At 41.4% G+C, this 27,810-nt stretch overlaps 1 protein-coding gene across 3 annotated transcripts; it reads left to right on the forward strand.

Moving 5' to 3' along the window:
- The first annotated feature begins 8,314 nt into the window (after nt 1–8,314).
- dyrk1ab (dual-specificity tyrosine-(Y)-phosphorylation regulated kinase 1A, b) lies at nt 8,315–27,020 on the forward strand. Of its 3 annotated transcripts, none has more exons than XM_080772548.1 (12): nt 8,315–9,132; nt 10,972–11,041; nt 12,515–12,711; nt 13,087–13,179; nt 13,288–13,476; nt 13,700–13,847; nt 15,575–15,861; nt 15,958–16,104; nt 18,718–18,858; nt 19,023–19,326; nt 22,898–23,022; nt 23,353–27,020. In XM_080772548.1, exons 2-12 carry the CDS (start codon nt 11,032–11,034, stop codon nt 23,938–23,940), a joined length of 2,229 nt encoding a protein of 742 aa, XP_080628674.1. In that variant the 5' UTR covers nt 8,315–9,132; nt 10,972–11,031; the 3' UTR covers nt 23,941–27,020. The 3 variants fall into 3 exon arrangements, with proteins under 3 accessions (XP_080628674.1, XP_080628676.1, XP_080628675.1); XM_080772549.1 differs by lacking the exon at nt 8,315–9,132 and adding an exon at nt 9,588–10,052; XM_080772550.1 differs by lacking the exon at nt 10,972–11,041.
- The last annotated feature ends 790 nt before the right edge of the window (nt 27,021–27,810 follow it).

The following is a 27,810-nucleotide window of genomic DNA, read 5'->3' on the forward strand; positions in this document are numbered from 1 at the left end:
TTTGTTTTGTATGTCAGTTCTACTGTGTTTTACAGCACAGTGGTCTTAATAAACAGCAGTAAAAAATAACTCCGAGTCTCGTGCGACGGCTGGGCGGCACAGCAATAGAGAAGGTCGTGAGCATGCAGTGCAATCTAGCCTATAATGCAGAAACAGCCTGAGAAAGATAAACAGAGTAACAAAAACGAAAGAATACAAAAATACACACACACACAAGAAGAAAACAACAACAACAACAAACTCCAATACAATACAATGAATATACAAATCAGCTCATGGTCACAAACATCATCCAGGCAAGACAGGCAGGCTAGTCAGGTAACAGCTAATCAGGTTCAGAGATGGAAGTTTGGGGTAATTTTTAACATCCAGGCAGCCTACTCTGGCTTTTATGAGCTTCACCCAGGCGGATGCGTGCACACGACCTCAGAGCGTCTTACTGGTATCATTGTCTATAGTACTAAATCAAGCCACTTGCCCAAAATGTCAGTCAGCCGCGTGGGTGGAGTTTAATTTTCATCCACCAGCTGTCTAAAAACCCGGAAAAGACACCAGCAGACAGCAGAAAACGGCCGTGCCTGTCTGGTAGGTCTGGCAACAGCTATTCAATGGCCCAAACCACACGAAAAGGGTCACCCAAGGAGTTGCATGGCGACCCTGGTCTGGTTTGAGCTTTACAATGAAATCAGTGACCTATGAATACGCTTTCGACGGAAGCAATAACAGCTTTACCTATTTGAAATAGTCTCACACAGGGCCCTGCAAGCTGCCAGCCCTGGGGATTAAGCGCCAGAATTTCCATTGTAAATCCGGGCCTGCGCAGAATTTCCAGCATCCACCTCGTGTTTGATGTGGTCGGAGAGGAGGCATGTGTCAGTGGAATGGGATGTTCTGAAGCCAGATTGGAATTCGTACATTCGTTTTTTATTGGCAAGATATTTTTCAACCTGTTATTATTTTGCCTGATTTGTAAATTTTGGGGTGGAGGTTCTTTCTTGGCCTACTGGCCGAAAACGAGATGATGCGTCTCAAGTTGTTCACAGACAAGAGAGACCAAAACATAATAACCTCCAACCTCTACTGCCTTTTGTGTGTGTGTGTGTGTGTGTGTGTGTGTGTGTGTGTGTGTGCCTGTGCGTGTGTGTCAATGTTCTTCAGTCTCTTGTCTAGTAATAAAATATGCATGAAATGTATGGGAATGCTATGGGTCATGTGGCTGCCTCCTCTATTTGAGTGACCACATCAAACACAAGGTGGATGCTGGCAAATACTCCAAAAGGCTTTTGACACCGTGAACCACTCCATACTGGTTAACAAACTAAAAGCAATTGGTTTTGATAGCACATCAGTGAGCTGGAAGCAATCTTACATGGAGGGGAGATAACAGATGGTGGAGGTGAATGGAACTCTGTCCCCCGGCCCCCCCCTCCCAGTGAGCTGTGGGCCTGTGGCGTTCCACAAGGAAGCATACTAGGGCCTTCACTGTTCCTAATGTAAACGACATGACATCAGCTTGTGACTGCAACTTGTTCCTGTTCGCAGATGACTCTGCACTGCTGGTCTCGGACAGGAACAAACTGCATGTTGAAACGGCCCTCAGCTCTGAACTCTGTAGAATCTGCACCTGGCTCGCTGAGCTGATAACATACTATCTTTACACTTGTGTGTCTGGTCCACAAGATTCGATACACCACCATTCGATACCCATACCTGTCTAAATACTTCCTTAATGTCAACGAAGTCCACACCCATAACACCAGAGGGATTTCAACAAATCATGTGCAAACCAGATTCGACACAATTAAGGGACTTGATTATTTTCGCTCTTATACCACAAAAATGTGGAACGCCCTACCAACAGTCATTAAGACATGCGAATCCCATGACTCCTTCAAAACTGCTCCCAAAGCGCACCTACGGACGGCTGCAATTAGGCCCCCATAAAATCTGAATACCCCAGACCCCCACCCACCCCTCTTTCCCCTCACTGTATGTTTTTTTCTCCTTTTTACCTCCTCTATGATGATTTCCTGTTTTTGGCTATAGAAGTGTATATTTGTAGGTCTTTAAATGTTATGATGAATTGAACATGGTGGACCCTAGTGCAAATAAGTGTAATGCTTTATGCTTCATGGTGTTGTCCACAGTTAACAGTTTTGTATTGAGTTGTGCTTGAAATGTACTGTAATTCTCCAATCTGTCAAATACTTCAGGGGCGCCCAGTGGCCTAGGTGGTCCAGGCGCATGCCACATATAGGCTCTGGCCTGACAGCGTGTCGCGTGTTCGAGTCCCGTTCATGACGACCAGCTTGCTGCGTGTCTCTCCCCTTCTCTCTCCCTCTTTCCTGTCAATCTTCACTTGAAACTATCAATAAAAGGCAGAAAAGCCAAAAACAAATCTTAAAAAAAAGAATGATAGTCAATCAATCAATCAATCATATTATGCCTTCATGAATTGGATGGGTCAGTGTACCAATGTAAATGAGTGCATGCAGTAAGACTGACATGGCCATCTAGTGGTTGCATTGAAACAGAACAGGTTAAACTTGCATTATGTGGGCCAGAAATGGTATAAGGGTGGAAATGTACAATCATGTGTGGCAGGGCTCAGCGTCTGCTCATCACCCTGTGTATTTCTTATTCAGTTGCTAGAGGCTGTACAGAATGTAGCTGCTGATTTTTGAGCCCTTTTCACCATATGTGACTCTTTTTGATACAGAGACATGAGTCATGGCGGCAACTGTTCAGTTCATCCCCTTTATCCAAAATGAGTTAATAGCACAGGCAGACTCGTCACATACCAAATTGCTATGATTCCCTGCTTTCACATGACATGAAAAAAATATATATTCTATGACTTAGCCTCGGTCAGAAACCTCATATTATGTGGCCCTTAAGGTCCTCAGTGATGTCTAAACTTGAAGTCACAAACCGTGGAGACTCGAGACATTGTTGATAGCCTTCTGTAGTCGATGATCATCTCCTTGGTCTTTTTTAGTGTTAAGGGCAAGGTTATTACCATGACACCGCTGTTAGTGATCTGCCCTGTAGGCCCTCTTGTCATCATTGATGATCAGGCCCATCATCACTGACGGCATACTTGATGATGACGTTGGAGCTGTGAATGTCCACGCAGTCGTGTGAGTACAGGGAATAGAGGAGAGGCTCAGTACATAGCCCATAGTTCCCATACAGTATCTTGAGCGTTAGTGGTTCTAGGTTTTCTGTCATTGCAAGGAAGAAATGAAGACCACTCGTCCAGGTGGCCACTCGTCCAGGTGCCCACTCATCCAGGTGATCACTCGTCCAGGTAGCCACATGTCCCTTGTGGCCAGTTGGTTTTGGTGCAGGCCAGCTGTCCATGTGACCATGTCACCATGGCATCTAAAATTTCATTTGATACAGTGTTGTGTGTTGTTGTTTTTTTCCCCGCTCTCACTTGTAATTTTAGCAATTTCTATTTGCTTTTATCCGAACTAATGTGTGTTGAATACTGACTTTTTAACAATTGTGTAGGCCTACTTGTAATTGTATGTGTACTGGAATGTTTATTCTTATGTGGACCCCAGGAAGACTAGTTGACCCCAGGAGGACTGTACTGTCCGTTGGACAAGTGACTCTTGGTTTCACTTTATCTATGTGACACTCCTAGCAGCCAACAGTATATTGTCTGGCCTTATTGTCTGGCTTTCCTAATAATCACCATTCCAATATTGTTAATGTCTGCGATCTTACATACATTATGTATTCCAAATTCACAGCCATAGATCAGTCCTATCCACGCATGCTTAGCAGACTGACCACGTCGGCATTTAAACTTGTAGCACTGCATGTGTACTCACCCAATAATAATTCATAAGACTTGGAGTCAGACATTGTCCTCTAGTTTCATATCCAAATAGGAAAACTTCCTTTGGGAACGGTCAATGTTTGGGAAGCACAAACGTATGGGGCACACAATTGGCAGGTGTGTTGCGATTGTTGTGGGGTAATTGATCACCACCTATTTTGTGTGTCCCATACATTTGTGCTTCCTAAAGGAAGTTTTGGTATGTTCAGTCCTGCACTCATTCCAGGCCCTTGCCATATATGTCATCCATGTGCAGCTCGTGGAAAAGTGGAGATATTTTACTAAATACACGTTTTCTGCCAGAACTTTCAAATGAATATGACGAGGTCAGTCTGCTAACTTGCACGGATAGGACCGATATGGCTGTGTATTTGGAATACATGATGAAATGTATGTAAGATCAGACATTATAGGGCTATTCACTTTTAAACTGAGAATATTCATCTTATATTAAAAACAAATTCACCAAACAAACTTAGTTAGTTGATTAAAAATGTATTTGTGTGTGCTCGTGCTTCGGACAAGTGACTTTTGCGTCCGGACAAGTGAATGGAAAATGTACTTGTCATCACAAATGTATGTCAAGCCCTGGACTGTACCATACTGTACTGTACCGCACTGTACCGTACTGTACTGTACCGCACTGTACCATACTGTACTGTATGGTATTGTGTACTGTAATGTACTGTACCAACTGTACCATACCATAATTTAATGTACCATACTGTACTGTACTGTACTGTACTGTACCATTTTCATTTCATTTTCAATTGAGTGCTATAGCGCCGCCCTTTGGCGAATGGTCGTGGGCTTCGCGTCTCACTGTTATAGCTATCTACCATATTGCCAAGTTTCGCGAAAACCAACTGCACGGTTAAGCCAGAACTGCAATCTTTGGTGGAAGAAGAAGAAGGAGAAGAAGAAGACGAAGAAGACGACGACATACAAATACAATAAGGGGCCTCTTAGCAAAACAAAATAATTAATGAAAAAGGACATGAATCAGACTCAGAGATGTTGTCACCCTTACAGCATATGACCTAAGACTCATAAATGGCTGGGGTAAGATTCATATTTAATCAGTCAATGAGTCATTGCAATCAGAACTGCAGACTCACTCCCAATCTTCTGCCGTAGTCTGAAAACCCACCTTCACTCCATTTTAGCCTGTAGCACTTGCCACTGCACTTGCCCTAGCCTTGATGACCTTACAGGCGTATTATTCTTGATGACTTTTGTATGTAGGCCTATTTGATGTATTACCATGTTTTTGTTCTTGCTTATTGCTTACTGTAAATCGCTCTGGATTAAGAGCGTCTGCTAAATTTTAATTTAGGCAATTTGCAGTACACACTACAGTACATGGGGGGGGATCTTTTGCAGAAAATAAAATCATTGTGGCAACTTCCTTTTCCCTCTCTCGTAGCTCTCGTAGCCTGTAGCTTTTATTGAGAGGGAAAAGGAAGTTGCCGCCGCCTGTTGTTCCTGCCTGTCGACTACAAAACAATACTACAACATGACGTAACCATATCATCCGCCCCCGCCCGGATCATATACCGAAATTAAATGGTGCCCACTGCCCAGGCTATACTCGTACAGACATCACGCAAACCGGTACACATTATATCTAGTCATTAAACAAAACGGGTCTTTCAGATTTTTCATATTGGCTTCCAAAGTTTGCAGGAGTGTTCCATTTTGAACAAAATCATAAATGCCTCAAATTTTCGTGAAATTTAGCATGCACTTTCCCATTAGGAGAAATGCCACTTGAAATTTTTTAAATCAGCCTCATGGTGGCGCTATAACAGGCCGATTCATGTTTTTATTTATTTATTTGACTCGAACCCGTGATGCAGTCAGGCTGCATTAGGAGCCTAGGTGCCCGACTCGGCCTGAGCCCGATTTGTGTTTTTACCCTAGGGACGGATTAACCCCCACAAGGGCCCCTGGGCCGGTACATTTCTTGGGGCCCCTGAGCTTTTTTCAGGGCCTCAAACCCAGTACAGACTACAGAGTGGTCCAATTTCCCTGAAGGGCCCCTGGGCCACGGCCCCACTGGCCCAATGGCTAATTTGGCCCAACTGAGTTCTGTAAAATATTGTATGCACACTCCCTAGGTCCTAGGATAAGGACACTCCCTACCTAGACCCTAGGATATGGAAAAACCTTTGCCCTTTTTTAACACGGAGTACGCCAAAACCGGCGAAACCGTAGAGTTAAATTAGTACCATAGCCTGCCAAACCCGGAACCTCCGTTTTCCAGGGTTTATATTCTTTAATCCATGTTTTTATCCGATCAAATCGTTAGCTACCGTTCGTTAGTACAACAGTTCAAGTGGGACAGTGGCCACGCCCATTTTGAAGATGCGCACTTGCATTCTAAGCCCTGCATTCAAAGCCCTGTATCTCAGAAACTACATTGAGGGGCCGTTTCTAGGGAAGACAAGGGTTTTCAACGGCCGACAGCAGGCGCTGTGATACTTGCGGTCGGGTTTTTCCATCACTGACCGAGAGAACAACAACCGGTGATGACACCACACACAGCATTTTGTCATTGTAACATGCGATTACGGATATTTGGCTCTTCAAAGTAAGTGTTACGTGCTATAAAACCTTGGCAATACGCTATTAATTAATGGTGGCGGGAATTGTGTAGTGCTATATACCAGGAGGCTGACTTATGTACAAAATAATAATATATACACTTCAGTGATCAAGACGTTTGATCTTTCATATTCCATGCTGAAGATTGTCTACAGTTTGTGTCTACAGAGTGTCCGGTTTGAACAAAATGCTGCAACTCATGAACGCAGCGGCCAATCGTGGTGAAACTTTGCATGTAGGTACATTCACACTACCTTGAGGAACAAATGCCACCCTTTTAACATTGCCCAAAGTGCTTGGGTGTCACATGGGTAAAGTCCCTGCACCACCACCACAGAGGTTGTGGGTTCAAATCCACACTGATGCATCCGGCTTTGTCGGGCACCTATTGCGAACACAACTGGCCGTGTTTGAGGGAGGGAAGTCGGGCCAGGGAGGATGATATTGGTCACTGCCTGTGGACTGGGGCGGGACCAGCTGTCACTAGAGAGTGTTGGGCAGCAACTCGGGATGAGTAGGACGAAGGCCCTACTTGATGTGGGGGCCTGTGGGATACAACAGTGACAACACAAAAATGCGTGTGGGTTGGGATTAATTGGCATAATGACTACATTTTCAGAGTCTAAAAACACACACACACACACACACACATTTGAATTATTTTATTTGGATCTGCACAAGAGGCGTAAACAATAGACCCAAACACTGATCAGAATATACACAAGTAAGACGCGCAAATGCGGGAAGCGAACGCAGATCGTAAATTGCAATAACAATTAGAATAAATTACGAATTAGTGAGAAGTGTGTAGTACTCATGTCACCATGACTGCAACCATAACCATATAAGGAGTCCCCAAAGCAGCTATACGTCCAAATATGGAGTGTGTTGCATCAATCACAAACAAATCACTCAGCTCCATATATGGGCACAAAAGCGGGACAGACAGACAGACAGACATGATCTGCTAGGTCTCATAGTTAGTGCTCACTGAGTTCGCAATTATATGGTCCAACCAAGCTGCTGCACATGCTTAACACACAGAGGGAAAAGAAGTGAGAAAAGTAAATAAATATATAGCACATTGTTGACATACTATAGCCTACTATTACTTGATACTACTAGACAGGATGTTTGTTTTGGGGTTTTTAAGCCACCTAGGGATAAATGAAACAACGACTTCTCCAGACAGACAGACTGCCCATAGTAGCTGAGACAGAACAGTATTTAGCCAGCTTTTTTGCATTTGTTTACACACACACACACACACACACACACACACACACACACACACACACACACACACACACACACACACACACACACACACACACACACAAAAAAACTATTGCCCTATAATAGCGCCACCAGGAGGCAGATTTTTTCAAATAATTATACAGGTATTATTACTACAAATTCCTATGAGGAGCACTATTTGTAGTTCTAAATATATTTAACAAATCAGTATTTTAACCACTTTAACCCTATTTACTTAAAATAATTATATATATATATATATATATATTATATTTAAACAACACAAATCTCCTGGACACTGACTTATACCTTCCCTGGCACAAACTCTTTACAGATGGGGGTCAAATTAATATGTATCAATTTGGGGGTCATTAGCATGAGAAAGTTTGAGAATCACTGGTAATAGACATTAATTTATGTATTTATTGTAGATATGGGCTCATTGCTACAAGGCCAGACAGGTAGCTGTAGCTCTCATAGACATATCTATGGTAGCTCTACTCTGCTCTAGACACAGTGAGATTTTATTCGTCATTGGTACATCCGGGTACTTTTGTTTTTGATTGACAGTTGCCATGGTAACAAGCCAGAGCATCGCCATTTTGTCAGAAGGGTTTTTTTTCCCCCAGCTCAGTCTTTTCAAATGTTCTCCCTTCCCGCCGGAATAATGCTGTCACTGGATATATCTTTGACATTTTCGGTTAAAGAAATGCGTCGAGTAGATCGGATTAAGAAAATCAAGAGGCAAACGGTTTAACGGAGTTGAAATAATTAGGCGGCGCCGCGCTAACTCAGTTGTCCGTGTCTCTGGTCCACCGGGCCGGTTCACTGCGCAGGTTTGGACCGCGCGCCATTTTGTGAAAATTGACATAAAATTCTTGTCCAAAAATTATCAGAGGACACGGTTTCTGTTTCATGGTTTTTTTCACCCTAGTGGATTGGATTACCTCAACGCTCTTATATATCGAAGTGACCGACGCTGAATTCTCGAAGAAACCTGAAATCTGAATTTGACTCAACGTTTATTTTAGCGGTAGCTAGAATTGTTAGCTTGAGGCTAGCTAAAGAACCTGGTGCTAGCCAATGTTAGCCGCGTTCATTTTGTCAACTAGCTAGCAATCCAGTTTGCTATGGTTAGCAAGTAAGTTCTGCGTGCTAGCTAGATCGGTAACGTTAGCAGACTGCTGTTCATCTGCTGACATTTGTCAAAGTTACCGAGAGCAGTTTGTGAACCCTCCTGGGTTTGATCGGCCAGTAACGTTTAGTGTGGTGAAACTGTGTAGTTTGCCGGTCAGAGGAGTGGGTGATCGGGTTTAAATGTTCCTCGCTAACCGCGCAAGGAGGGGAGAATCTCAAACTGGATAAGTTGCCTCATCATACAGGTTATTGGACTTTAAATGAAGATCGTGCCATCACAGGTGAGCATAAAGTAAAACGGATCTTTTCTGACGACATGCAACGTTTATATTTATAACCATGGCGGTTGTTATCATGTGTTAACGCTAGACTGTGTTGACGTTAATAGTCATAGTTATAACAGCGCTAGCTTGTCGACCCTTGTTGCTAACGTTACGTTGGAACTCCAGACAGACAGTAGGTCAACGAACCAACCTTACAGACTGGACTGGCTCCTCGCGACCATGTCGCTCGACAAAAATGACGTCATATTCAACAGGAAAAGGTGTCGACGCGACGCGCGTTGACATTTCTTCCAGTTGGAAATACGTCATGTTTTTTTTCGTCGAGCAACACGGTCGCGCATCGAACTCTGAATAGCTGTCATGCTAGTAGTTGTGTTGCTAACGTTGCTAGCGGGCTGTGTGGGCTTGTTGCTGGCAGTGTTGTTAACGTTGCAGCTAACCTTGCGAAGTAGTGTGTGTGACTGGCAGTGGCATCAGTGTTGTTAACGCGATCTGAGCTGTTAACGTTGCACTAAAATCGTTTTTCGCCCCTTTTGAAGGCATACATGTTTGTCATTAGACGTTCCATAGTGAGAGGTTATATTAACTTATTTGGCTAACATGCTAAACTAGCCAATGGTTAACGGTTGCTTGTTGACGAGCCAGTGGAATGGGCCCGCCAGCAGCACCACAACCCGCTGGCTGAACATCATCGTCACTGGCTAACGTTGGATTGGTGAAAGATACACTGGCTTGTCCCGCAGTTTTTGTTGGGTAACGTTAACGGCGGTAGAGTGCTAACAGTAAACGCGAGCTTGGATGCGTTTGTCATTTATACGGGGGATTTGAGGTATACACAAACTATAGCAAGTGGAGACGAGAAATGTACTGAATATGCTCTCTAAATTCCAACCATGACGAGATATACCCCATCAACTGTAAGTACAGAGCTGTTCGGGTGACTTATGGACATACATCTGATGCTTTCGATTGTTTTGGATGGATTACATTTCATTTAACGAGGAATTCGTTCGGGCAACCAGCTGGGTGTGAAATTAAACACAAGTCGGTCAGATCATTTACATAGGCATCGTTTTATATGAGAAGGCTTCTAATAGCAAGCTAGCTTTATTTACACCTATTTAGGCCCGTTCGTGCCTTGATGAATAGAAGCCACGGAAGGAACTGTTCATAGGTCGGTACTGAAAATGGAAGAATGTACATTGTCAGTGGAGATGTGTCCTATGAATCTGCTTTGTTGCTATGGTTTAGATTGTGACCATTAACAGTATATGTGTACTCAAAGAAGTTAAAGAGCATCCCATAGTTTGACTGATTTCAGTTAAGATGTTCAGAGATGGGCTCTAAACAAACTTCTGCACTTCCTTACATATTTGCATAATCAAGCTGGGCTGTGTAACTAATTTATAAACAATGAGAGATGTCAGGTCCATAGATATACTATATTTTTTTAACTGGATTGACATGCTGAGAGGAATATCCAGACTTCTTTAATCCACAACAATAATACAGATTTGATTCTAGAGTGGTCTCATCTTTATCCCCCTGAGTGAACAATATGTTTATCTAGCTCTATCTGACACCTTTTTAGTTTTTACATTTTAGTTGTTTGGGCACTATTGCCTTGTTTGTTTCACTCCATCTAAGCAGCTTGTCTTTGTTTAGGCTTTTGCATATTGAGCTGTATTTGAAAATGTGCAAAAGTTCACGAATTTCCATCAAGTTCCTACCTAATGTTTGGGGTTTCTATCCCTTCCTTTTCACTAAAGCATAAACACTGAAATTGAATCCCAACAAAATTGCACAATGATAATGATCTGTTTTTATTCTTTGTAGTTGGTTGTGGTTTGCTGCTGGACTCTCCTCCCAGGATGATATGAAATTTTACAGGAGACGATGCATCCAGGTTAGCTATATATTAAGTCTACCTTTGGTGGAGAGGGACAGTGTAAGTTCTTCCTCCCTCTAATAAAGGAATGGTTCTAAATTTGTACAGCAACTAATTTACAGGATTAAGTAGAATCTCCAATCGATGTTAAAGGGGTAAAAGTAAAACTACTCATTCAAGTAAGTTTACTTATTTAGGGTCAGGCTTACTCAAAACATTTGCAATAGCTGAAGCCGAGGAACATGTCATCCTGAAATGTATTAATTTTGAACAAATTGAATTGAAGAAACACATTTCTAAATATATATTCAATTTAGAGCTCTGTCAAACTGTCACCTGTTCATCTTAGCATATATATATATATATATATATATATAAATCATAATGATAACATGGAAATAAATATAACACGTCCTAAATTTCTTGGTATACAACTGCTATTCTGTTTCTCTAGGCTCCCCTTATTTCATACTAGATGTGTATTTTTCCTTTTCCACAGCTGGGTCAGCTTTCTAATGCTCTCAGATAGAGTGCAGGTTTTGGGCTGCGCTGCTATTTTGCTGTCAGGCTCTTGTGTTGAAAGCAGCGTCTAAGTGTGCCAAAGTTCAATTTTATTTCTTGTTTATTTCTTGTTTTCTCATTGGAAAATGGGAGCAGCTCTGCCCTGGCAACAAAAGTAGGCTATTTGCATACTGCGTTGTGATTGGTCTGTGCATTGATGGGCTTGCCAAATCACGCTGTATCTCTGTGGTGATAGGCTATGCTAATTAGGTGCTGTTGCTGGGATTCTGAATAGTGGTTACTGTGTAGCACTGGTGAATTGTGTTGTCTGGTGAGAGATGCTGATAGCTGAACATGCTATTTAATATTTTTTTGATTCCTTCTGGCTTAAAATGAAGGATGATTCACTGAACATACAGTGTGGAGATTTATTTTCATTTTTATTTACCTTATAAGCCCACAAATTTTCCCTTCCTTTCCCCTACAAGGCTTGATATATATTTGACTGCTATTGTGTATTCAATTTAATAAAATCTTTGAATATTTATTATTTTATAGATTTTAGGCAAACAAATCTCTTTTTTTTTCAACAATGGATTTATGCTGGAGTTATTTCTCCTACAATACCATCCTATGATTAATTTGTTTAGAAGGAACACATTTGCATGATAATAATGCTCAACCACAATTTTATCTTAATTTTAAGTCCCCAAGTTGATTATTATTTTTTAACCAAGGAAAATGGCACTGTTATATATTGTATTTGCTGGTCATTGGTATTATTTTATACCTGTACTAAGGCTTTATGCTCAGAATAAGCTATATTTTCAAATATGCTATTTGTAAAAAATAATATACTATGCCATGTTATGATCAGTTGTGAGAAAGAAAGGATGTGCCTGTTTTACACCCAGGAACCTGTTCTTTTCGCCGCTTGTATTTTTATCTTCATAGACATGTTCAATTAATTATCATCCTCATCTCTTCTAGGAGGAGAGACTTCAGCATGCAAACCTTCGTCCGTCCGGCTTGCGCCCTCTTTTTCTTTCCACACTGCTGGTCTTCAGATGGCTGCTCCAATGCCCCATACGCACCAGCAGTACAGTGACCGCCACCAGCCAAGCACTGACCAATCTGTTGCGGTCTTACCGTACAGCGATCAGAACCCACAGCTCACTGCCAATCAGGTATACTGTGACTCACATGTTTAGTTAATTTTGGTTAACATGCAATTCTTTAGTACATTCTTAAGAATAGGTTACGATACAGTATATGGGGAGCCTGCATCCCACAACACATACCACGTGGATATGTTGTCTATTGGCTCATTCATTGTTTCCAGAATCGTAACCCTAATGATGTCAGTTTTTTTATCCCCCTATTTTTATTTTACCCCAGGCCAAACAGGTTATGTCATATGTTTGGTTCAGCCCACATATTTACTGTTACATAATTGTTCATACATCAAGTTATTAATGAGTCCTCAGTCCTGGTACTTGTCAGAGTATGCTTTGTATTGATCATATTGCTGAAATGTTAATATGATTTTCCCGTTTGATCAGAGGCACATGCCCCAGTGCTTTCGTGACCCAACTTCAGCTCCCCTGAGGAAGCTCTCCATTGACCTTATCAAAACATATAAACACATCAATGAGGTGAGAATGGATTTCTTTCCCTTCTCTTTAAATGTATTATTACAAATATTTTCCAGATGGCTTGTTATAAGATGAGCAATGTCATTGAGTTTCTTGTAATTTGTGCAGGTGTATTATGCAAAAAAGAAGCGACGGCACCAACAGGGTCAGGGCGAAGACTCTAGTCACAAGAAAGAGAGGAAGGTCTTCAACGATGGCTATGACGATGATAACTATGACTACATCGTCAAAAATGGGGAGAAATGGATGGATCGCTATGAAATCGATTCCTTGATAGGCAAAGGGTCCTTTGGACAGGTGCTTAAAAATAAATACATGTGAAAGTAAACATGGCATGTGAAATGGAGAATAAAAGATACTGTGGTACTGATCTGCTCTATGTAGTAATTTCAGTCGATGTATTGGTATGTTCATGTTCATGTTGGTATGTGAACTGAGAAATATCTGTATTCTGATACTATAAACGTGTCTACAATACATATGTTAACATATGTTTATTTTCCCCTCCATCCATCCGCAGGTTGTGAAAGCCTATGACCGTGCAGAGCAGGAATGGGTTGCCATTAAGATCATCAAGAACAAGAAAGCTTTTCTCAATCAAGCCCAGATTGAAGTGCGCCTCCTAGAGCTCATGAACAAACATGATACTGAGATGAAATACTACATAGGTAATGTGCTTTTACCATTGTCAGCAGGGGAATTCTTGACCTGTTGTCCGGAAGAACTAATAAATCTTTCCAGACAAGTGCATTAAAAATGTACTTGTCCGTTGGACAAGTGACTCTTGGTTTAACTTTTTCTGTGACACTCTTAGCAGCCAACAATTTTGTCTGGCTTTCCTAATAATCACCCTTCCGTTTCAGGAAAACCGAACCTCATGTTATTCTGTGGCTTTACTTTTAATGGGGAAAAACTACCCTATGCCACTTATTTATTTTAAATGGCTACTTGCCATCAAGTGTGGCACAAAGTCTTTGTGCTAAATGACCAATCAATCTTATGGCTCGAATATGATTTAAAACATGTTTTAACATGTTCTTAATTAGAAAAACTATACGCCATTCAGCAAATAGACGGCATTGATCCATTTAGAAAGTATGCATGCCAATCGATGGACTTCTGTTAACTTGTTAGCCCTGAAATATGTGATCTTACATAGATTTCATAATTCCAAATACACAGCCATAGATCTGTCCTATCCGCTGACGGTTAGCAAACTGATCTCGTCTGCATTTAAACTTGTAGCACTGTGTGCACTCATCCAATAATTAATTCCTAAGACATGGAGTCGTTTTGGAGTCTAGTTTTATATCCATGTGAAAGTTCTGGCAGAAAACGTGTATTTTGTCAAATATCTCCACTTGTCCACAAGCTACACACGCACAACATTTTCTCCGGTGAGGGGCCCGGAACATATCAAAACTTAATTTAGGAAGCACAAATGTATAGGGCACACAATTGGCAGGTGGTGTGATAAACCTGTTATTCAAAACCCTGATAGGGTTGCGTATAAAGACCCGCCCCTGTCCAGGGCGCTGCGGCTGCTGCCGTGTCAAAACTCTGGGACTCTAAAAGTTAGGAGCACCCCGAGTTGTAGATATTTCTCTGCCTCAGTAGTGATAATGTTAAATTGAGTCATGCTTAAGTTGTAAAAATAATTATGTTGGTATAATTTAACAGAGCTTGCTGTTTGTAAACGTCTTTTGGTCAGGCACAATCATAATGTAACCATTATTTTTCATGTTTGGATTAGTTAGGATTAGTTAGTGTTTGTTATTGATTTAAGGTTAGGAGGAGGACAGTCAGACTCTCTGGTAACCACGGAGCAAAGATACAGGCAGTTATCAACCCCACACTAATTGCAACGCACCTGTCAATTGTGTGCCCCATACGTTTGTGCTTCCCAAAGGAAGTTTTTCATATTTTCAGTCCAGCTTTTCCTTGTGGCCTCGTCTGCCAGAACTTAAAAAATGGATATGAAACCTGGAGAACAGTATCGGACTCCACGTTAGGAATTAATTACGTTTAAATGCCGACTAGGTCAGTCTGGGAACCGTGCCTGGATAGTGGAATACATGAAATGTATGTAAGATCACAGACATTCTAGGGCTATTAACTTGTAAACTGAGAATATTCATCCAATATTTAAACATGTATTCACCAAACCCAACTACAGTTAGTTGATTTAAAATATTTGTGTGTGCTTGACTGCTTGTGCCCCAGACAAGTGACTTTTGTGTTTGGACAAGTGAATGGGAAATGTACTTGTCCAAAGGACAAAAGTGCCTCAAAAAGTTATTGTCAAGCCCTGTTAATGTGCACTGTATGCTTTTTCACAAAGTATTTTGAAGGCTTTGTGTATGTCTGACTTGGACACTCTGTGCTTCCTCACCAGTTCACCTCAAGCGTCACTTCATGTTCCGAAACCACCTCTGCCTCGTGTTTGAGATGCTTTCATATAATCTGTACGACCTACTGCGGAATACCAACTTCCGTGGCGTCTCTCTCAACCTCACCCGGAAGTTTGCCCAGCAGCTCTGCACAGCGCTGCTTTTCTTGGCTACGCCTGAGCTCAGCATCATCCACTGTGACCTGAAGCCCGAGAACATCCTCCTGTGTAATCCCAAGAGGAGTGCCATCAAAATAGTGGACTTTGGCAGCTCATGCCAATTAGGACAAAGGGTACCTATCAACAGATTACACAATCAATGATAATGCCAGATCATTTCTAACTAAGGGCTTAAAGCTAAAATCTATGGTGTGTCTAATTTTTTTTAGATATACCAATACATCCAGAGTCGCTTCTACCGCTCCCCAGAGGTGCTGCTAGGAATGCCCTATGACCTGGCCATCGACATGTGGTCCCTGGGCTGCATTTTGGTGGAGATGCACACTGGAGAGCCCCTCTTCAGTGGAGCCAATGAGGTACTGTTGGAAATGACATTAATCAAATCACAAATTTGTACCCAGTAGTGAGAAGTTGTTGTGTTATCCTGGCATTAAGCTTTACAGCAGTGGTAACCAACCTTTTCAAGCCCAAGAGCCCATTTTATTCCCAATTGTAAGCCAAGATCTACCACTAAAACGTGTTAGAAAAAACACTTGTTTTTTTGCTATTTCTGACAGGCTCAATGCATGTGCACACATCCACACAAAGACTAAAGCTTAAATTAGAATAAATACTTATAGTAAGTTATATTATCAATGTCAAATAATATTAAGACAAATTAGAAATAATTAGTATTAGAAATATTTTGTTTCTCATTTCAATGAATATTCACATTGGCAGATGTTCAAATGACATAGGCATAACATGACCATATATATTTGCACAGATATGGTGACATACTCTCAGGGTCAGCCCACCTTTAATGAGACTGCTGTGACTGAACTTTATCTGCAAGCGTTTTGAAATCATATTTAGTGATTGCCAGTCTGAGGGTGTCATTAAGATGTGAGTCAGTCATACGAGTTCTATTTTCTAGATTTTATTATTTTCATTTGTGAAAAGGCCATTCTCTGCTCACAAGATACCAAAATTCCTTCTCTTTAGCTCTGACCTGCAGGTGACAGTCACTTACTAATCCAATAATCTCCATTTAAATATCTGAAGTTAATGCAAACACATCCTGCATTTTATCGGACAGCAGTTCAATGACAGTAGGCTCAGTAAAGAGGAAAGGAAAGCAGCTACTTGACTCATGCGTTGTACTTCAACAAGTTTTCATATTTCATATTTTTTGCTCTATGTGTGCATGTGTACATAATTCAAACTGTAGCGTTGATTATTGTCACGGACAGAAGTCATTCTTTCCCTTTGCATATGCCCTGGAGTGCACTCGCCTATTAGTTTGCATTGCAGACTGGTATATTCAGTATATTTTTCTCATTTTTATATTTTTGTTGTTGCTGCGCAGCAGTTGAGGAGAACGCAACTATGCATTCCTTTAAGCAACACAACTTCTGCAGCTGCATCCATATGTTTAGAATTTGCATCAATGATCAAATCCCAATAATAAAAAATATAACAACGAACAACGAAAACTGAAGTAGCAGCGGCGCTATCGGCTAGTAGTCCCAACTCTGTGTCTGCAGCCTGTCACGAGCCCGTAATGAACGCACGTTGTTCCGTATTTTAATGTCGGGTCGGAGAATAAATACAGTATGAATGACGGCGGGATTTATTTGACAACTCTGTCCTGCTTTCTTCACGAGAAGAGAAGAGCGCTCACAGCTGCTAATATGGTAGCAGCCCTGCTGACCTGTCAGTTCTCTTTACGGCATGACGTAGTGTAGAATAGTTGAGATGTGAACCTGGGTCTGGGAAGCTCAGAGCTGCAGCCATTGGCTCATGATACGAGCACACGACCAATGGGACAGATCATTCAGTGTTGCTAAGATACCACCACCCCACCACACACGCACACACACCCTTGGACGATGGGGTCTATTCTCAAACTCAGAGCCACAGCGCTCTGCTCAAAATTAATTTGCATGTGACGAGCGGCACTGACATTATTCCAATGGGTCTGTCTGACACTTCGCGATCGACTGGAAACGTTCCCGCGAGCTACCGGTAGATCGCGAACCCCCGGTTGGTTACCCCTGCTTTACAGCAAGTAACTAGAAGAAAGATAATGTACATGATTGTCACAACCAATAATGCTGTTTGGGCATATTTTTCTTCAATATGGTTATATTTTGAGACCCCAGGAAGAGTAGCTCCTGTAACAGTACAGTAAGCTAATGGGGCATAGAATGAATAAATCAAATCAATAGCAAAAGTGGAAGATTATTTCATTGTGTAACATTAATGCCCATGAATCAGAAATATTCCAGATTCTTAAAAGTTAACTGGATAGGGTGGCTGTCGCTCAGGAGGTAGAGTGGCTGTTTGGTTTGATCTCTGGGTAATTCTAGACTACTTCCGTTTCTAGCCTACTAGTAGGCCCCCCTCCTACTAGTAGTAGGGAATACTACTAAGAAGTATCATGTTCAGATTTGTTATATCAGGGTTGTAACTTGTATTGTGCAGGGTACAAAAACTAATCCCACATTTAATTTACCCGCTTTTACTGTGTTGAGATGAATTTGGTAGAATGGTTCACCTTTTTAACCAGAAAAGAGTTAAAAATGTGACTATGGAGTTAACATTACTCTAATAGACCCCCAGGTGTGGTTATAATATTCAAATATGTCTTCCCTGTGTATTTTTGGTTTATCCTGAAAGCCTTTGGGTCAAAAGGCCCAATCAAAGAACACCATTTTAGTGACATCATAACCCTAACCCCTCACATTATCATACAACAACAGCTGTGGGTGAGGCTTAAGTTCAGTGTGGTGCTAAGGTGAAAACCAGGTATATTTAATGAACTTGTGGGTGTGGCCAAACACTTTTTTTGAAATAAATCTACCTCCTAGTATAATCATAGTACCTGATGATCATGTTTTAGGGGGGAGAATCACGGAACTCTTCTTTAAGATCAATAATCAGAAAGTATTTGACATCTTTTCTAACTTTGCCAAACATTTCCTCAGGTGGACCAGATGAACAAAATAGTTGAAGTTCTTGGTATTCCTCCCAATCATATAATGGACCTAGCCCCAAAAGCCAGGAAATTCTTTGAGAAGCTATCAGATGGTACTTGGAGTGTTAAGAAGACCAAAGATGGCAAAAGGGTGAGCTTAATACCTTGTTAATTGTCTTAATATAGACAATTAAGACAATTGTGAATTTGAATTATGTTTCTTTTTAACCAACCATGGTTGCAATTATATGGTGTTATGCGCAGTTCCCTTGGTATTAAATCTCCTCACCTGTGTGTGTGCCTTTCCATGAGCAGTATAAGCCTCCAGCCTCACGGAAGCTCCACTCCATTCTGGGTGTGGAGGCAGGGGGCCCGGGTGGCCGGCGTGCGGGGGAGTCTGGCCATGCTGTGGCAGACTACTTGAAGTTTAAGGACCTGATCCTCCGGATGCTGGACTATGACCCGAAGAGCCGCATCCAGCCCTACTACGCCCTGCAGCACAGCTTCTTCAAGAAGACTGCGGATGAGGGGACCAACACGAGCAGCAGCGTGTCCACGAGCCCCGCACTAGAACAGTCCCAGTCTTCAGGAACCACCTCCAGCACCTCCTCTAGTTCAGGTAACTTCCACTTGAAGTTTCCTCAGCTGTTCTCATTTAATACATATTCGATAGTTACTTGCATTGTAGACTGGGTCAGATTTCCCAAAGTCTAAGGGTATTAAGGGGTGCTGAATCCAAATCTACTGTATGTCCAGGTAAGCTAGACACTATCCAGTGCCATATTCTGATTTGAGATCAAATACTTTTTTCAAACAACTTGCTTGCTCACATGACTTTATAACATACCTACTGTCAAATAAATAAATAAATGCAATACAGTATATGGATCTTAAAAATCAGCGTGTCGCAAAACAAGCATTACAGCAGTATTTTACGCCACAGCGCCCAGACACGCTGCTAATCTATACTGCTATTTCATAACAAACATGAAAGGAGACGATGGCTGACGAGATTCAGAGCGGCGTAACCAACTGGTCACTGTTCTAAAAGTCAGGTTTCATGCTGGTCAAATGCGTGGACCACGCATAGTTTTCCACAGCGATGTTGTTGAACAAAGAGCGTGTGCAAACACTTCTGCCTCAATCCTCGTACCTTCATATAGTTATATAGCATTATAACTATATATAATGCTATATCGTTATCGTGATGTTAAATGAGCTATATCATGATATGAGATTTTGTCATATCGCCCAGCCCTACCTGATGGTAATATTTGTGAGACCTCCATGTTGTGCATGGCTGTGTCAGGCAGACGGCAATATCCATATGCCAGACTCGCTCACAGAAAAATATGAAACAACCCAATACTGAGTCTCCTAAGACCAGTAATATTAACATGGGTCACTCCCCACCCAGCTACTGATCATTACTCAAAGTTTAAAAAGCTCCAGACCAGAATACACAGAATCTGAGCATTTTGTGTATGTGGAAAGCAGTGCTCGTCTATCAGATGGCAGTAGGGAGGTCGGAGAGTAGGATCACAATGGGAGGACTGGAGCCCAGGGTATCATGGGTTGTTCGCCTTTCCACTCTTGCTGTTAAAAAGCTCCATTAAAAAATACATTCGACATCTCTACAGTGAACTCCAGGCCCAGAAGGGGCCATGTCTCCCCACTGTATCTACTGACTAACCAATCTTCCCCACATATCTGATGGCCCAGCTCAGTCCCAGAGTCTGGAGCTTTTCAAGTGCCCAGGACTTCCTGCATGTCCAGACCCTCTTGCCTCCACAGCCACACCCACCCATGGGTTTATGAGTTCGGTATTTGTCCAGTTATTTATCCAGTTATTACACTGGCCCAGGGGCGCAGTCTGAAAAAAAGACAACGATTTTTGGGCTCATCAGTTTATGCCCCCCACTTTGTAAATAGCTGTGCCTCAACTTGCCCACTTTGAGTTTCTCACTTGCGGGCCAAAGTCCAAAGGTGTTGAGTGTGTGATATTTTGTATTGATCTTAGTAACAGCACGATGCATCCATCACGCCGTTTCATTCACCATTGATAGGCTGTTGAGAGGCACCGTTTCATGTTTTGAGATTATTTCCTTACATGGATTAACCATTCGCTGTTGTCACATGAACACTTCTTAAACTTTCATGGAGCAAGTTAAGCTTATGTGGAAATGTATGAATCCCCTGTGCCGCAGTGAGTGCAGAGCCAGGGTGAATTAGGCCAGTCAATCTAAGCTAAAAGGGGGCGTGGCCCAAAATAAATTGCAATAGTACTTGTTCAAGGTATCCAAAAAACATATAAAAAATGGTTGTATTGAAAAGTTGTGGATCATGGTAAATTATGGGGTTGAAAGCTGCGGTACACTTGGCCAAATGTGCCCAAATGTGATGATCATATTTGTGCAATCGATTCAGAATCATGAATAACCCCTAGTTTTTCCCTTTTTATATATAGGTTTAATCAGACACATTCAGAGATGGGTCCCCTGGTCGCAGTAAACGTATTTCCTGTAGGCGGAGACAACATGTAAAGACAGTCAGCTGTTCTACTACGTTGAATGGGAAAGTGACAGATGTTAGTGTGCGTTACTCTTTTACCTGCTTTTTACTAACACTAACTTTACAAAGATGCCCTGTGATGAACCTGTGTAGTTTATGGCTGCTCCAACAGTACTGGCAAAATTGGAGAGAAACGGAGAACGGAGCAGCCATATACTACACTACACATGTTCATCCCAATGTTCTGGGCATCTTTGTAAAGTTAGTGTTAGCAGGTAAAAGAGTAACGTTTGAGCACACTAACACCAGTCACTTTCCCATAATACAGCACATGAGTTCTTTAAAAGTTCTATACCTTGAATGAGTCTAAATCAATGTGGAAGGAGGTAAGAAGGTGGCGAACTTTAAAGAGGGTCCAAGACAGCTCTGTGCAGTTGAAGTAGAAAAATCATGATTAAAAAAACGATGGCTGACTGATGTGACTGTGTACAGCTAAGTTGTCTCCGCCTACAGGAAATACGTTCGCCTTCTCTGAATGTGTCTATACCCGTCCTCACTCTCTCTTCCTCCGAATTTTTTTTACATACTAATTAAATAACGGATGTCATGAATTAAATAACTTAATAAAAAATACTGTGCTTTTACTGAAATAAGAAAAATATGAATACTATTTTTATTATCATTTATTCAGATTTTAATTTCTTTGAATGCATTTAGACCCCTCCAAAGTATTTGCAGAAACCTCAGAGAACTACTACTTCTCAGGTTGAGAAGTACTGCTCTGAGGTACCAGGCCCTTGACATTTGACTGTGGAGCAGTATATCGTAGTATTTGTGAAACAAACCAAGCTAAGTTTTAATTTACATGCAGCCAGCAATATACTGTATTCTTTCACACAAGAAATGGGTCTGTGATGAGAGGGAAAAGTGGGTGGTTTAGTGTTCTTCTGCCAAGAAGTGGCCGTGGTGAAAAACAAGTGCTTGCAATTGATCCAGGATCATGAAAACCCATAGTTTGACCCCACACAAGCTTCTTGAGGCAGAATGAAATGGTTTCAATGTTTTCCACAAAGTTGCGGGTACCCCGACTTTCAGCATCTGTCACAAGTTCCCCTGGGCGAGTTCCCATAGGCGTGTGTGTGTAGTCTAGACACATTCAAGCACATTGCTGAAGATTATGTCTTGGTAAGGAATTTGTCCTAATTTCTTTGCAATAACCCTGACTATAAATGTCAATTTTCACCATATGAGTTTCAAGCAGTTTCCTCACATTTGATCTCAAATCAGAATATGACATTGGATTCACCATATACCTTCAAATGAAAACCTTTAAAAGCTAAATCGAATCAAGTTTCTAGTTTCTAAAAAGAGAAGGAAAAAGAAAAAAGCATGGATTCAGCACTGGATTCAGTGATTTTACAGGCCTAGACTTAATGACTCACTTAATCACCTCTACACATTACAGACTGGATAATACATATTGCAAAACTCTTAACTAGTACTATAAGTACTAGCTGATGAAGTCATGCCTCTATCTGAACATGTATGTCATCATAACAACAAATGGCTTACAAATTTAGTCTACTCTTTTTTTATTTGTAATTCATCCTTGATGCATCAATGCTCTTGTTATTCAGTCATAATCAAGGTGTGCTTGGTACACCTTTTGTCCTGTTTAGGAGGGTCATCTGGGACGAGTACCAGTGGCAGAGCGAGGTCAGACCCCACCCACCACCACTTGCACAGTGGAGGGCACTTTGGCACGGCCCTGCCTGCCATCGATGGTGACAGCCTCTGCCCACAGGTTTGTAAAATTTCTTTACAATGATTATCATTCTACCTGTCTCCCTTTTTCTTTATTGATTCAATGTCGACTCCAGAGTTTTTTAAGTATGGCATATCATCTGTAACTCAAATTCAAGTTCTTATTTGAATTTCATGTAGTTAAAAATCTACTAATTGGAGATTAGCTTGGATAATATTTCAAGGACCAATGCCAAATTTGAAGGCTGTCTAAGTTGAACAAACTTGCTGTAATATTATTTTTGTATTAATTTTTGTTTTAATTTGCTTGAAATCTTGTGTACACCTTGGGAAATATATTGTTAATATATTGTTTGCTGGATTTTGACAGGCAAGACAGCCTTACCCTCCTCCATTGGTATGGGGTGGAGGCGTTGGACCAGAGGCAGTTACTGGAGAGACGCACCCAGTTCAGGAGACCACCTTCCATGTTCCCCCTCAGCACCCTAAGGCCCTACATCCCCACTCACACCCCCATCACCACCACGGGCACATGATGGCCACCCGGCCACGCCCACGCCACTACACCTCCCCGACACACAGCTCCTCGACACAGGACTCCATGGAGGTGGTACATGGCCATCTGTCCATGACCTCCCTGTCTTCCTCTGCCTCCTCTTCTTCCACGTCGTCCTCTTCCACTGGGAACCACGGCAACCAGGCCTACCAGCTCCGCCACCTGCCCGCTGGTGCCCTGGACTTTGGTCAGAACGGTGGGCTGAGTATGGGGCTGGGTGCCTTCTCAAACCCGCGGCAGGAGACTGGCATGGCAGCGCACCCCGCGTTCCCCATGGGCACGAACACAGGGCCTGCCCACTACCTAGCGGAAGGCCACCTGGGCATGAGGCAGGGCATGGACCGAGAGGAGTCTCCGATGACTGGAGTGTGTGTGCAGCAGAGTTCCATGGCCAGCTCGTGACTGCACTGACATTTGGCTGTGTGTTCCCCCTGTGCGTCATTTTTAAGGTGATGTTTTTTACTACAAGGTGTGTTGAGAACAAAAGCTGCTCACGTCAGAAGGGAGATATCACTGAACCGCTACTACAGAGAAAAACATTTTGTTAAGAGTATATATGTAATTTTCATCAAATTTATTTTCAATCATTAGGCACAAAGTAATATTGCAGAATAACCATAGTAAGATTGAGACATCCATCTTACCATTTCACAGATTCCATGTAACCATAGAGTAATCACCATATGGTATTATGTGGCAAAATCTTCTGAGGAGCATTTCAGAATGAAGTTTTAAGCTGTTTTACAGGTAGCTGTCAGTGATGAAATGCTTAGCGTCCTCTTTCGGTTCAAACGGTGGAATGTCTGACATTACTGTTCCACTGGTTATTAATTGTTTTGCCCTATTTTAAGTGAAATTTCACATAAGAGCTGCTTGTAAATCCTGTAGCTTGATGAGGGGAAGTGTTTGCGGTGATATTTCATGTTGTTGGTCGGTATTGTGTAACTCTGTAAAAGGGGAGCACATAGCAGTGGAGTCCCTACAGCGTGTGCTGGCCGAGTGGAGGGGAGGCCCTGCAGGTGGATACCGACGCCGGTCGGCTGGAAAGAGGGAGGTGGTACCCCTCAGGCCTAGAGGCCCTGTAGTCTGCAGCTGCAACTGGGCCTGGCACAAACGAGAGCAGCAGTGGGCTCGGGAGACGGAAGACTCCAGCCCAATGAATGGAAGACAGTCAGTGGCTGGTTCTTAGATAACCCTTTGGCCTTATGACTCATGGACTTGGAACGAGATGGAGCTGGACATTATTATTTGAATTAAGATGGCTTTTCTCTATTTTTCTCTCTAGACAGCCCTTAATTCTTAAAGGAAATTAAAACAACATAGAAAAAGGTAAATAAGAATGGTAATTTGAGGCCTTTCTCTACAAAGATTTCTTCTTCAGCAGGGCCCTACATAACAGGGTCTTATTGTACACATCAACCTAAACATTACTTCCTTGAAATCTTGTTCACCGATTAAGGATTTTGCAGTGGAAAGAACTATCTATTCCAGAGTCTACTGTTTTACTTTTTTGTTACTTTTCCCTTTTGCATGTAGTTCCTCATCAGAACACCTGCACAAGTCTCTCCATCCAAAACATGGAAACTGAAGAAAAATAATAATTTAAGTGACTGCCTTTTTTCTCCTCAAATTATGCTGTGAATTTTACAAGAATTTATTTTCCCTTTGGATATGTTTTTATACCAAAGCAGTTGTTTTATAGCATATAGGTGTCTGTAACCAATAATGTAGCAGTTCACCACTTTTGACGCAAAGTTTATCAAGATCTTATTTTAACGTCAATACAAAACAGCTGCAATATATTACTTTAGCAAAACTGGAGATCGTTGTTGAGACCGTTGGCTATTGTGTATTCTGATCAGATTTGTTTGCAACGTTTTACCAAAACTGTTTCCATATTAATTGGTAGATTATTTTGGGAGTCTTTTAAAACTTTGGTATGTTAGAGAATTTGGTAGTTACTCTGCAGGCTCCGGAGTAGCAAGATAGAAGCTGATGGTTAAAAAAAAAAGGAGACTAATGCGTTCTATTTCTGTGTCGTTGTTTTTCTTTTGCCCCCATCATACTATTTCAAAGGGTTTTGCTGCCTTTCATACATCATTTGGTCAACTTGCTAGTTTTCTGCCATGACTCTTTGTGTCATTGTCCTGGCAGGAAAGGGATACTTGTGGCAAATCGGAATTTGTTTGATATGGTTTTGTTCTGGTTTGTTAGGGCAGATCCCCATGGTTGTTGTCCTATTCAAAGGGAATTGGTGCCCGTCAGCCCACAATCACATGCTCGGCTTTGGCAGACATGTATGTCCTCGGAACATTATAGTTGATACAGAATATTCATTTTTTTTTCTTTTTCTTTTTTTTTCTTTTTTTTATATCAGGGATTTTGAAGTGCTTTCTTTTTCTGTTGCTCATTTTTATCAACTTTGGAATTAGACAGAAAACCTGCCCACAACTGCATTTTAAGTACAGGGCAGGAAACCGGTCATTTTAATGTCATAATTCAAAAGGAGAGACATAAGGACAAATCATGTTTGGTGTTTCAACAAATACAAATGTAACGCTACCTATATTGAGATTGGAGTTTTATCTGGATGTCAAGGTTAACTGCAAATTTGCAATCATTTTTCATACCCCTGAGAATTTGAGACATTCAGAAATTGCCAGGAGTTTGATTACTGGCACTCATACTGGTACTAAACATTCCAAAATAAAGACTGAAAAAAAAGAAAAAAGGAAAAAAAAAGACTGCAGTGACTCGTAAGTGTGCGCCTATTTCAGATCATGCTGATTGACCTCTTATTTAGAGCAGTTGTCATGAAATGCAGCCCCTTTTTAATAGTTGAAATAGAATTTATGTATATATTTATATTTTTTTAATAAAGGAAGTATAGAACTCACTACCTTGCTCCTGCTGGTATGTTGATTATGTTTGTCAATGTGGTGACCATTCAGTGGGCAGGAACTCCTGTTTTCTTAGTGGCAAAACCTTGCCTTTTGGCAGAGGTACTTGACTGCATCAGGACAACACTATGAGGTAGGGTTTGAATCAAACAGGGAAAGCTAGATCTTCAAACCTTAATAATTTTCACAGGGTATATTGTAAGTGCATGTACATCACAAACCTTACTTTTTGGTTAAATGAGAAGCACATGGTTGAAAAGTGGTTCCATTTTCCATAAGCCTGTTCTGTTTGTGGTTGTTACACAAACGTGTATACTTGTTGACATTATATCTTACACCCAACAGAAGTCTAAGTCCTCTGATTTCATTTGAATATTTTCCTTAAGTTTTTTTCCCCACATTTTATCACTTTTTTTGTACATGCAACATGCACTATAAAATTGAACAGCATGGGGGAAAGGATAAGTCCATGTATCCACAGATTGTAAGATCTAGTCAAGACTTTGCTGTGTTTATGACAATGCCCTTTGTATTATATTAAGACAGTCTTATGTATGATATATAAAAAGAAGTTAATTGAAATCTTTTGTGTGTCTTTATTCTTCTGTCGGATGTGTATTGCCAGTATCTAGCCACTAATCGTTGTTCACCATTTTTTTATAAAGAAGCATATGTGAATGCATATACCCTAGCATTCACATTGAGATGATTATATTATAACAGAAAGTTCGAACTATTCTTGGATGAACTAGTCATGTTGACAAAGATAATGTACGTTCGATTAAGACTGTCAATAATGGTAAAGTCAACCAATCATGAGCCCAGGCTCGTTGGTCTAGGGGTATGATTCTCGCTTCGGGTGCGAGAGGTCCCGGGTTCAAATCCCGGACGAGCCCATTTTTGTTAACATTTTTGTATCGCATGGACTGATTTATAGATCATAATTTGTTTCTTTAAAAGAAACTATTGCCAAATATTATCTGTGAAGTAGAGACGGCAACGATAATAAAGTGAAATGTAGTGATAAATAGTACACGATAAATAAGGCGATACTTCCGCTGACGTTATACCAAATGAAAATTTACATCATTTCTAAGAATATCAAGGGCTCGTCCGGGATTTTAACCCGGGACCTCTCGCACCCTAAGCGAGAATCATACCCCTAGACCAACGAGCCAAATGTCCCTGGAAGTATACCTAAATAAGTGTTTAGTGCAGACTTCAGAGTTGTTGTTTCTGGAGGCTGGGGGCCTGGGGCTACACCTGCATATAGTCCATATAGATAGGCCGCCTATGTGTTTTTGTATGCGCATTAAAGACATGCAAACTACATTTATTCGTTAAGTTAAATACAGTAGAAAAGACTGCAGCT

This window comes from Protomyctophum bolini (genome assembly GCF_963924005.1).
Source record: "Protomyctophum bolini genome assembly, chromosome: 9".
In the NCBI taxonomy this organism is placed as follows: domain Eukaryota; kingdom Metazoa; phylum Chordata; class Actinopteri; order Myctophiformes; family Myctophidae; genus Protomyctophum; species Protomyctophum bolini.